Here is a 12,786-nt window from a genome sequence, read left to right on the forward strand (position 1 = left end):
AAAATACATTGCAGTAACCTCAGTACCAAATGTACATAATGTAGTGGCTAAAATGAGGTCCTCAAAAAATCCACTCTGATATAGACGGCTCACTACTGAAGCAGCTAGAACGGAGTGGCTTTTTTGAGGTCCTCAAAAAATCCACTACGACACAATGTGGATATTAGGAGGACTTTCAGCTGCGCACTGTTACGCTTTTTGCTTTGAGGCTCCTCCCACTCTTCGAAAAAATCCATTGCAGTCACCTCAGTACCAAATGTACATAATGTAGTGGCTAAAATGAGGTCCTCAAAAAATCCACTCTGATATAGACGGCTCACTACTGAAGCAGCTAGAACGGAGTGGCTTTTTTGAGGTCCTCAAAAAATCCACTACGACACAATGTGGATATTATGAGGACTTTCAGCTGCGCACTGTTACGCTTTTTGCTTTGAGGCTCCTCCCACTCTTCGAAAAAATCCATTGCAGTCACCTCAGTACCAAATGTACATAATGTAGTGGCTAAAATGAGGTCCTCAAAAAATCCACTCTGATATAGACGGCTCACTACTGAAGCAGCTAGAACGGAGTGGCTTTTTTGAGGTCCTCAAAAAATCCACTACGACACAATGTGGATATTATGAGGACTTTCAGCTGCGCACTGTTACGCTTTTTGCTTTGAGGCTCCTCCCACTCTTCGAAAAAATACATTGCAGTCACCTCAGTACCAAATGTACATAATGTAGTGGCTAAAATGAGGTCCTCAAAAAATCCACTCTGATATAGACGGCTCACTACTGAAGCAGCTAGAACGGAGTGGCTTTTTTGAGGTCCTCAAAAAATCCACTACGACACAATGTGGATATTATGAGGACTTTCAGCTGCGCACTGTTACGCTTTTTGCTTTGAGGCTCCTCCCACTCTTCGAAAAAATCCATTGCAGTCACCTCAGTACCAAATGTACATAATGTAGTGGCTAAAATGAGGTCCTCAAAAAATCCACTCTGATATAGACGGCTCACTACTGAAGCAGCTAGAACGGAGTGGCTTTTTTGAGGTCCTCAAAAAATCCACTACGACACAATGTGGATATTATGAGGACTTTCAGCTGCGCACTGTTACGCTTTTTGCTTTGAGGCTCCTCCCACTCTTCGAAAAAATCCATTGCAGTCACCTCAGTACCAAATGTACATAATGTAGTGGCTAAAATGAGGTCCTCAAAAAATCCACTCTGATATAGACGGCTCACCACTGAAGCAGCTAGAACGGAGTGGCTTTTTTGAGGTCCTCAAAAAATCCACTACGACACAATGTGGATATTATGAGGACTTTCAGCTGCGCACTGTTACGCTTTTTGCTTTGAGGCTCCTCCCACTCTTCGAAAAAATCCATTGCAGTCACCTCAGTACCAAATGTACATAATGTAGTGGCTAAAATGAGGTCCTCAAAAAATCCACTCTGATATAGACGGCTCACTACTGAAGCAGCTAGAACGGAGTGGCTTTTTTGAGGTCCTCAAAAAATCCACTACGACACAATGTGGATATTAGGAGGACTTTCAGCTGCGCACTGTTACGCTTTTTGCTTTGAGGCTCCTCCCACTCTTCGAAAAAATCCATTGCAGTCACCTCAGTACCAAATGTACATAATGTAGTGGCTAAAATGAGGTCCTCAAAAAATCCACTCTGATATAGACGGCTCACTACTGAAGCAGCTAGAACGGAGTGGCTTTTTTGAGGTCCTCAAAAAATCCACTACGACACAATGTGGATATTATGAGGACTTTCAGCTGCGCACTGTTACGCTTTTTGCTTTGAGGCTCCTCCCACTCTTCGAAAAAATCCATTGCAGTCACCTCAGTACCAAATGTACATAATGTAGTGGCTAAAATGAGGTCCTCAAAAAATCCACTCTGATATAGACGGCTCACCACTGAAGCAGCTAGAACGGAGTGGCTTTTTTGAGGTCCTCAAAAAATCCACTACGACACAATGTGGATATTATGAGGACTTTCAGCTGCGCACTGTTACGCTTTTTGCTTTGAGGCTCCTCCCACTCTTCGAAAAAATCCATTCCAGTCACCTCAGTACCAAATGTACATAATGTAGTGGCTAAAATGAGGTCCTCAAAAAATCCACTCTGATATAGACGGCTCACTACTGAAGCAGCTAGAACGGAGTGGCTTTTTTGAGGTCCTCAAAAAATCCACTACGACACAATGTGGATATTATGAGGACTTTCAGCTGCGCACTGTTACGCTTTTTGCTTTGAGGCTCCTCCCACTCTTCGAAAAAATACATTGCAGTCACCTCAGTACCAAATGTACATAATGTAGTGGCTAAAATGAGGTCCTCAAAAAATCCACTCTGATATAGACGGCTCACTACTGAAGCAGCTAGAACGGAGTGGCTAAAATGAGGTCCTCAAAAAATCCACTACGACACAATGTGGATATTATGAGGACTTTCAGCTGCGCACTGTTACGCTTTTTGCTTTGAGGCTCCTCCCACTCTTCGAAAAAATCCATTCCAGTCACCTCAGTACCAAATGTACATAATGTAGTGGCTAAAATGAGGTCCTCAAAAAATCCACTCTGATATAGACGGCTCACTACTGAAGCAGCTAGAACGGAGTGGCTTTTTTGAGGTCCTCAAAAAATCCACTACGACACAATGTGGATATTATGAGGACTTTCAGCTGCGCACTGTTACGCTTTTTGCTTTGAGGCTCCTCCCACTCTTCGAAAAAATACATTGCAGTCACCTCAGTACCAAATGTACATAATGTAGTGGCTAAAATGAGGTCCTCAAAAAATCCACTCTGATATAGACGGCTCACTACTGAAGCAGCTAGAACGGAGTGGCTAAAATGAGGTCCTCAAAAAATCCACTACGACACAATGTGTGAAATTATAAGCACTTTCTCGGCTGCGCTCTGTTACGTTTTTCGCCGTGAGGCTCCTCCCACTCTTCAAAAAACTGAATTTCAGTCACTTCAGTACCAAATGTACATAATGAAGGCTACAGAGAGATCCTCAAAAAATCCACTCTGATCCAATATGGTAAGTTATGAAGACTGTCAGCTGCGCGGTTCCGTTTTTCCTTGTGAGGCTCCGCCCACTCTTTCAATGTCAGTCCTGCGGCCACGACTCGTGGAAATACGGTAAAATTAAAATTCCAGCAAAACTGAATAATCAGCGCTGTGTGGAATTATTTATATTGTAAAAAATAATAATAAAATGTAAGTTATAATAATAATGAAAATAAAAATTTGCCCTTTGGAATAAAATAATAAATATAACAGTGTGAGCATCTAATAAATAAAAACATGAAATCATTCCAATTATAAATCTGATTCCAGCCCCTGCTGTAGAAACTGAACTGTGCTGTATGGAGAAAAGATCACAGATATCATCAAAAAATCAACTCTGATCTAGCCACCTCACTGGTGAAGCAGCTAGAACGGAGTGGATAAAATGAGGTGACCAAAAACATGTGACTACAGCGAGGCCTCAAGAAATCAACTCTGATCTAGACACTTCAGCAGTGAGCCGGCTAGATCAGAGTGGAAAAAATGAGGACCACAAAAAACCCACTCTGATCTAGACACTTCAGTAGTGAGCCGGCTAAATCAGAGTGGAAAAAATGAGGCCTCAAAAAATCAACTCCGATATAGCCGGCTCACTACTGAAGCAGCTAGATCAGAGTTGATTTTTTGAGGACCACAAAAAATCAACTCTGATCTAGACGCAACCCTCACCGAGTGTCTGTGTCACCCACCGCCCCAGTGCACACAGTGCGAGCAGTCCCAGGACAGGGCTGCGGGATCTCCCGGACACCATGTCTGTTCATATGTCCTCCGCTAATCCAGCTCCCTCCGCAACCGGAAGTTAAACACTTACGCCTGAAATGTCTGTGGTGAGCGCCATTTTGTCGGAGTCCCCGAGTACATGATCAGCTACTTTTCATAACAGCACTGCTGGATGGCGGTGACTGGGTGTTGGGGTGAGATCATAAAGCCTCTGCTGGGAGTTAAATGTAAACAATTGTGATCTGTAAACATGGCTCTGCGTTGTTCATCTGGGCGATCACACATATGCCCCCGCCCACACTGCTGCACAGGGTGCTGTACTCGATTCGAGCATTGCATCCGATCCAATCACTTTACAGGAGTCAGATGGAGACCGTCAGTAAGCAGCTCAGCAGCTGAAAAAATGGAGCAATATCCATCAGTGTGCTAGATCCGATTCTCAGCCATTGTTTGTCCGTCTGTCCATATTTACCATCAGTGCGACATCCATTCCTCATGTATTAGGCTAGGTCAGAAGAGCGCAAGCAGAATCGCCTGTATTAGGGTATGTTTACACAGTGCATCTTTATTAACCACAAAGATGCAGCGTTTTTGGCCCACAAAAAACGCACCCACGTTTTTTTAAGTCAAATCTATTGACTGGGGCTCAAAAACTCTGGAAAAACGCAAATTGACATGCTGCATCTTCAAAAACGCAGCCAACAGGCAGACAAAAAATGCTCTGTGTGGACAGCAATATCGAAATCTCATAGACTTTGCTGGGCGGAGGAAATGCATGCATTTTACTGCAACTTTGTGACCTCAAAAACACAGACAAAGATGCACTGTGTGAACTTATCCAGAGAGTATGTTCACACTCAGCATCTTTTTTTACCACAAAGATGCAGCGTTTTTGTCCCAAAAAACGCACCACAAACGCACCGCAATAAAATGTTGACCGAGAGAGGGCAGCTATGTTTTCTGCTCTGCCCACGATTTGGCAGAGCGAAATGCGCCTGCGCGAGCGAACATAACTGCACAGGTGCGAGATTTGAAAAAGCAACGAGGATGATGACGTAGGGCGTCATCACATCAATCAAGAAAAGAGGACGGTGATCAGCGGCAGGAAGGGGACAGAAGGAGAAAATGAGCCAGCCCATCTGGCCAACACAGGTAATTTACATACGTGGGGGTCATGTTTTATAAAGTTATTTTTGGGGTCTGGAAGGGGAGTCAGGGCCAAGGTGCACCTTCATGGAATGCAGCCCATTTTGGTTTAATAGGGAAAGATCTGGTGACAGGTTCCCTTTAAGACCACGCGCACACGTTGAATATTTGGTGAGTTTTTGTCTCAGTATTTGTAAGACCACGTACACATGTTGAATATTTGGTGAGTTTTTTTACCTCAGTATCTGTAAGGTCATTTGCACACTAAAGGGGGCTTTACACGGTAGCAATATCGCTAGCAATTTGTAGCGATAGCGAGCGTGTAAGTACCCGCCCCCGTCGCGCATGCGATTGTTTGTGATCGCTGCCGCAGCGAACATTATCGCTACAGCAGCGTCACACATACTTACCTGGTCGTCGTCGTCGCTGTGACTGCCGAACAATCCCTCCTTCAAGGGGAAGGGACGTTAGGCATCACAGCAACGTCACTGCGACGTCACTAAGCGGCCGGCCAATCAAAGCGGAGGGGCGGAGATGAGCAGGACGTAACATCCCGCCCACCTCTTCCTTCCGCATTGGGGCCGGAGGCAGGTAAGGAGACGGTCCTCGCTCCTGCGGTGTCACACATAGCGATGTGTGCTGCCGCATGAGCGATGAACCACCTGGATAATCAGCCATTACCGATTTTTGAGTTTGGGATGACCTCTCCATGGTGAACGATTTTCACCATTTTTGAGGTCGCTTAAGGTCGCTGGTCAGTGTCACACGCTGCGATATCGTTAATGAGGCCGGATGTGCGTCACTAACAACATGACCCCGACGACAAAACATTAACGATATCGTAGCGTGTAAAGCCCCCTTAAGTATTTGTTGAGTTTTGTACCTCAGTATTTGTAAGCCACAAGTGGAACAATCAGGAAAGTATAAGGCCCTGTGCACGTGCTGCGTTTTTTTGCCACGTCTTTTGGTGCAGTATGTTGCCCAAAACTGCATGTTTTTCCTACTCACCTGCCAATGTCTTCGCCTTCTGTCACCATTGCTCTGGTCTGTCTCTGGCGAGTTGTGACCCTGGAATATTTTATGAAGCACATCGGAAGTCACAACTTAATACAACTCTATAAGAGCCTGGCTCTGCCCATGTTCTGGCTCTCATAAACGTGCAGTGAGACCTTGTGACATAATTTATGACTTACGGCCAGTCAAAAGATACAGTTGCAAGATGGCACTGCGGGACAGGAGCGGCGCTAAAAAAGTATGAAAACTGCAGAGGGTGACTTTAATTTAGGATGTGCAACCGATCTTTTGTGTATTTCCCCTCCTTTTTTAAATTATTTTCTTTGACACTTATCAGAATAAAGCATTCAATGTGTGTTATTATTTTGTTTCTTTACAAGCACCACTCCTCTGACGCCTGCCTTCTTGGTTTTCCAATGTAGTCCTGAAGAATGACCGTTCTCAGCAGCATGGTCGCACCGTGTTCTGAACTGAACGCTGTCACAGGCTCCCAGCAATGGCAGCTTTGCCTCTGCAGAATGTGAGAGGTGCAGGGAACCAGCAAGCTTCAGGCTCTAAAGCAGGGGTGGGAAACCTCCAGCCTGCGGGTCATTTCTAGCTTGCAATGTCATTTCTTCCAGCCCTCGAACAGCTTTTACCAGTGGCCCTGGAATTTTTCCCTAGAGGGTGGGTATGTGTGACGCCCTGGGCAAGCCAGGGGTCACAGGTCACAACACCACCACACCCCACACTCCAGGTAGGCACATCACAGCTAAACTACAAATCCTTGTTACCTTCCTCCAGAGGCTGATGATTCACACCAGGGGGTGGGCCAGGCGGTTGGCTCCGCCCACCAAGGAGATCACAGCTCTGGAGGCGGGAAGTACCAGGCAGTCAGCTCAGGGACGAGCTTGAGTAAACAGAGAGAGTAGCCCGGGTAGGGCAAGAGTAAACAAGTAGTGAAAGTGGAGAAGTGGTAAAGGAGGAAAGCAAGTGAGGTGACAAGAAGAAAGGAAAGCCTGAAGGGTCCAGCTTTGTGTAGGGCCAGAACAGCAAGGTCAGCGACGGTGGTGACCGTCTGGAGTGGGACCGTTTGGAAGTTCCTGGAAGGACCCCGTTGGCTGTGTGCCCGGTGGTCTGGAGCAGTGTTCCGAAGGACAGTCAGCACCAGGGCAGGGGCCTCTCGGACCCCGGCAAGGCTAGGAGTCGCCAAATTTGCCGAATCCGTCAGTGAAGGGGACGTAGATCCCCCAGCAACCAAGTCCCGAGTGAAGGCAACAGCTCAACCTGAAGCAGAGAGACACCGCCAAGGCACCAGTTTCTCAGGGCCAGCGCCTGCGGGCAAAGTGTAGAGCTCCTCCGGCCCAGATTGTAGTCGGGAAGCGGGTAACCGGAGGGAATCCACCGCTACCACAAGTCAACCATAGGTGCAAGGAAGAGGGACATCACCGTCACCTACCGGGAGTGCAGGTGCAGCCGTCTGTGGGACCGTCCTACCAGCCGTTTGGTTTACCGTACAAACTGTGTCCGTGTCTCAGGCTGAGTGAGTACCACAGTGCCGCAAGGCACAGCGCTGCCCCTGCGTCCCTGCGCCCACCAGGCCCCGCACCTCACAAACCATCACCGGGCCCCGGGATCACCAACCCCTGCCCACGGAGGGGCAACACAACACCTGGCTGCTCCGCATCACCATCCCCGGGATCCCCGCATTGAGCAGCGGTGGTGAAATCACCACAACCGTGGGTGGCGTCACGAACTATAACAATCCCCACACCCAACAAACCCCTTTCACTCACGGGCGAGGAGTGCCGCTCGAGAAAACCCCCGGGATCCGGCCTACGGCTCGAGCCACCACTGAGCAGCGGCCGCCGGACCCGAGCAGAAGGGGGCGAGCGCGGTGTGCTGACACCCTCCTCCCCGCCCGCGACAACTTGGCGTCACGAACAGGATCTTACCGCTCTGCCGTCTGGTAGAGGTGCGCCTTGTTACCGCCGGAGGTATCCGGCAGAAAAATTGCAGAAGCCGCCATCTTTGGCGCGAAAAGTTCCCGCTCGAGCGTCTTCTCGAGCAGTAGAGGCGCGAAGGCCAAGACCCCGCCCCGAGAGAGGAGGGGCCGGAAAGAGCTAAGGGGGACGCGATGGCGGCTGGCCGCATGTAGCTGCGGCTATAAAAGCAGGGACGCCAGGACCCTGCAAAGATACCGTTCCTGGAAGAGAGAGAGAAAGTCACCATGTGGATGCCGTCCCGAAACACCGTGGCCCCCGCGCCGGGAACCGCAGCGTGGGTGGAAATCCGGACCGCGCAGCTCCACCTAAGGCTGCAGGTCAAGATGCAGCTCCTCTTGGAGGAGTGGGAGACCGACATGGCGGACGTTATAGCCACCGTGCGGAGACGCGAGGAGGAAGCGGAGGAAGGGAGGGTGAGTGACCCACGCCCCTATGTCCCGGAGGGACCGGTCGCTGCGGCTGAGGGACCCGGTCCAAGCCCTCTCCCCCCGTTGCCTCCCTCGCCACCCGTCTCGGAGGCCGTGACCCCGCCACTAGGCCCGCTACCACCGCAACCGGTAGCGATACCCAGCCCGTCCGCCCCAGCGGACCGACCTGTCGCCGGAGCCCGTAGCAAGCCGGAGGTGTTGCCATGGAAGGCCCCGAAGAGTGTGCCAGAGACAGTCCCCGAGCCGGAGCCGATGACCCGCTCCGAGCCGAAGGCCCAGCTGCGGAAAGCTCCTGTGCCCATCCCCCACACCTCGGCTGAGGTGGCGCCGGGTTGTTGCTGCAGGGCAGCGCCCAAGGCCATGACACCGCGGGATACGCCGCCCACCTTCCTGACAGTGGGTAACGTTCTGGATGTCCCGCGGGGCCCGACCCGTGCGCCGGAGCTGGCAGCAGCGCCATATTGGGAAAGGGAGCCGACAAAGCTGGGCCTGGAGATTGCGGAGAGGGAGAGAAGGAAAGCCGAGCTGGTGGCCCGAGCCATTCGGGAAAAAGAAAATCTGCGGCAAGCGACCTTCCGTGTCCGGGGCCCGTTGTACGAGGGGCAGGTGAGGCGGTTTGATGTCCGCCGGGGCTACGGGTTTATATATGAACCGGGCCTGGAGGCCGAAGTGTTTGTAGCCCGGCGGGATGTGAATGCCCACCTGCCCGAGGAGCATCCTGGCCGAAACCTCATACCGGGAGACATGGTGCGGTACACCCGACACTGCGGAGAGAGGGGGTGGTTTGCCCTGGATGTAAAGCTCAGGAGCAGCAAAGAGAGCAAGGTGAGCCCTGCACCCCCTCCCTCAGATGAAGCAGCAGAAGGACCGGAGTAGGGCAGCGGACGCCCGCAGCACCGTCCCCGTTGGGACCACCACTGAGTTGTGTGTTTGTTTAAAAGTTTGAAAAATGAAAATGATAATTACCGAGTTTTCACCAGATTGTCTGTAGTGATTGAACCGGCCGGAGCCGGCACCGTTGTCCCCGTGGGGACCGTTTAAAATTGCATGGGAACTATCCATGGACAAGCCCGTGAACTTGCAGGGCAACCACAGACGTTAGTGGCTTGTAAATATGTTGGTTACCGTTACCGTTTCCGCAGGCCGCCTCCGGAGAGGCAGGTTGGAGGGAGGGCCCTCAGCAGAGCAGGCTAGGGCCCAGCCACCAAAGGAACCGGTGGCTACCCTCTGGAGGGAAGGACAGATCCCGCTCAGGTACCGTGTGCTGGACTGTGGGTCAAGGGGTGCTGCCTGGGTTTTAGGGGCAGCATCAGGGCCAGGTTACTTGGGTGGGAGAGAGCGGAAACCGTAACCGTAAACCGTTGCAACGTTAAAAGTAAATGTGCCTCCCGTCTTGGGAAGAGTTATTAAAAATGTATATATGTTGATTTTTCCAAATGTTATCTTTTTCAGAAAAATAAAACCGGTGTAGGACGGCAGCCCGCGGACGGTCTGCATTTTGCTAAGGGGGAATGTGACGCCCTGGGCAAGCCAGGGGTCACAGGTCACAACACCACCACACCCCACACTCCAGGTAGGCACATCACAGCTAAACTACAAATCCTTGTTGCCTTCCTCCAGAGGCTGATGATTCACACCAGGGGGTGGGCCAGGCAGTTGGCTCCGCCCACCAAGGAGATCACAGCTCTGGAGGCGGGAAGTACCAGGCAGTCAGCTCAGGGACGAGCTTGAGTAAACAGAGAGAGTAGCCCGGGTAGGGCAAGAGTAAACAAGTAGTGAAAGTGGAGAAGTGGTAAAGGAGGAAAGCAAGTGAGGTGACAAGAAGAAAGGAAAGCCTGAAGGGTCCAGCTTTGTGTAGGGCCAGAACAGCAAGGTCAGCGACGGCGGTGACCGTCTGGAGTGGGACCGTTTGGAAGTTCCTGGAAGGACCCCGTTGGCTGTGTGCCCGGTGGTCTGGAGCAGTGTTCCGAAGGACAGTCAGCACCAGGGCAGGGGCCTCTCGGACCCCGGCAAGGCTAGGAGTCGCCAAATTTGCCGAATCCGTCAGTGAAGGGGACGTAGATCCCCCAGCAACCAAGTCCCGAGTGAAGGCAACAGCTCAACCTGAAGCAGAGAGACACCGCCACCGCCAAGGCACCAGTTTCTCAGGGCCAGCGCCTGCGGGCAAAGTGTAGAGCTCCTCCGGCCCAGATTGTAGTCGGGGAGCGGGTAACCGGAGGGAATCCACCGCTACCACAAGTCAACCATAGGTGCAAGGAAGAGGGACATCACCGTCACCTACCGGGAGTGCAGGTGCAGCCGTCTGTGGGACCGTCCTACCAGCCGTTTGGTTTACCGTACAAACTGTGTCCGTGTCTCAGGCTGAGTGAGTACCACAGTGCCGCAAGGCACAGCGCTGCCCCCGCGTCCCTGCGCCCACCAGGCCCCGCACCTCACAAACCATCACCGGGCCCCGGGATCACCAACCCCTGCCCACGGAGGGGCAACACAACACCTGGCTGCTCCGCATCACCATCCCCGGGATCCCCGCATTGAGCAGCGGTGGTGAAATCACCACAACTGTGGGTGGCGTCACGAACTATAACAATCCCCACACCCAACAAACCCCTTTCACTCACGGGCGAGGAGTGCCGCTCGAGAAAACCCCCGGGATCCGGCCTACGGCTCGAGCCACCACTGAGCAGCGGCCGCCGGACCCGAGCAGAAGGGGGCGAGTGCGGTGTGCTGACACCCTCCTCCCCGCCCGCGACATATGCACACGCAGCGTTCCCTATTGAACCCTGCGGTTCATGCAATGCTGGATTATATCCTGATGAACAACAAACAAGTGTGATTACTGACACTCATCTGTGGACAGTGTGAGTGTGGGGGGTGGGGAGCAGATACAAAGGATTGCATTGCCCGTTCCTAGTGATGTGTCGGTCGCGAACGATCTGACACAAAGATCCGGCTCCCTGCTGTGAACGACATTAGCCGGATTACTAGTGTGAGCCACTAAAATATCTAAACGGCTCTTTTCGCTGTCAAAACCCCGCCCACCCGCGGCTAAACTCCGCCCACTCAGCCATCTAATTGGCCGCTTGTAAGTGGGCGGGGTTTATCCGCGGGTGGGCGGGGCTTTGCAGCGTTACTATGATCTTAAATATGTGTTCACCTGGGGTGAACACATATTTAATAAGGAGCCGAGAACGAGCCGAAAGAGCCGGCTCTTTTTGGTGAGCGAAGCCATGGGAACCGGATCACCAAAAAGAGCCGGACTGCCCATCACTACCCTTTCCCCACATTGACTCATGCAGAAGATCAGAGCTGTATTACTACATCTCACACATTGAAAAACCTGCTGTAAGCTATGTTGGGACGTGTTCTTCTTCTGCTGTATTGTGCCCTGCTTATGATTGGTCGGCCTAATACAGGGAGATTAAGCCATTCTCAATCAATTTATAGATTAGCATGTCTGCCCAGTTTTCAACTACACCTTAGCCTCCTCTGTGTGTCTGTATTCCAGGTATTATAATTACACACAAATAAGGCTTCTTTAATGTTGTTGTTGTCACGCTAGGTATGGGAAGTACCAAGCGAACGGCGGAAGGGAAGGGAAACCCTGTGTCAAGGGAAGGGGAATATGGTGACCCCTGACCAAACTAACCGCTGACCCCTGGGGTCCCTCATCTCCCTAGATAGGTTCCACACCTATGCGCCGAACCAGATACCTGACCCTAGATGTCTCTAATACTGGACCCTATATACGGAATGGATGAGATGAGCTCTTTGTAAGGCCCCTTTCACACGTCAGTGATTCTGGTACGTTGGTGCTTTTTTTTTTTAGACGTACCAGAATCACTGACATACGCAGACCCTTTATAATCAATGGGTCTGCTCACACATCAGTGATTTTTCACTGAACGTGTCTCCGTGCAGCGTGCACCCTTGGCTATGTTTCTGCACGGAGACATGTCAGTTTTTGTCTGGCATCACTGATGACCCACGGACCACACTATGGTGTGATCCGTGAAACACGTACAAGAAAATCACGGACATATTAAATATTAAAAATTTTCAACTTACCTTGCCTGCAATTCGCTCTGCAGCCTCTGCTTTCGGCAGCTCCTGCCTGGCTCATGAATATTCATCACAGCAGGAACAGCCGACCAGGAAGTAGGTGCTGAGAGTGGTGGGCGGTCGCTGCAGAGCTAGAGACTTCAGCACCATGGACAGCAGCAGTGAAGGCAGGTGAGTAATGTCCATATGCAATCACGGAGGGACATGTGCGTGTTTTACACGTCAGTGAAGAACGTCAGTGTTTTTCACTGACGTGTGAAACGGGCCTTAAACCAAAAAAACCGTGGAGAAGACATAAGGAGGATACACAGGAAAGTGCATGAACTACTTATCCACAGATGACTGACGCAGAAGATCAGCAAAGT

The 12,786-nt window shown here is 51.0% G+C and overlaps 1 protein-coding gene across 2 annotated transcripts in view; it reads right to left on the minus strand.

Annotated features, from left to right (window-relative positions):
* SUMF2 (sulfatase modifying factor 2) overlaps positions 1–3,845 on the minus strand; it is a 90,509-nt gene extending 86,664 nt beyond the window's left edge. The window contains exon 1 of one of the 2 annotated variants that reach the window (XM_075334226.1): positions 3,739–3,845. In XM_075334226.1, coding sequence (XP_075190341.1) covers positions 3,739–3,820 — 82 coding nt within the window. In that variant the 5' untranslated portion in view covers positions 3,821–3,845. The remainder of the gene's footprint in view (positions 1–3,738) is intronic. The other variant, XM_075334227.1, reaches the window with a different exon arrangement.
* Positions 3,846–12,786: the final 8,941 nt, after the last annotated feature.

This window comes from Anomaloglossus baeobatrachus, chromosome 2, assembly GCF_048569485.1.
Source record: "Anomaloglossus baeobatrachus isolate aAnoBae1 chromosome 2, aAnoBae1.hap1, whole genome shotgun sequence".
Classification (NCBI taxonomy): domain Eukaryota; kingdom Metazoa; phylum Chordata; class Amphibia; order Anura; family Aromobatidae; genus Anomaloglossus; species Anomaloglossus baeobatrachus.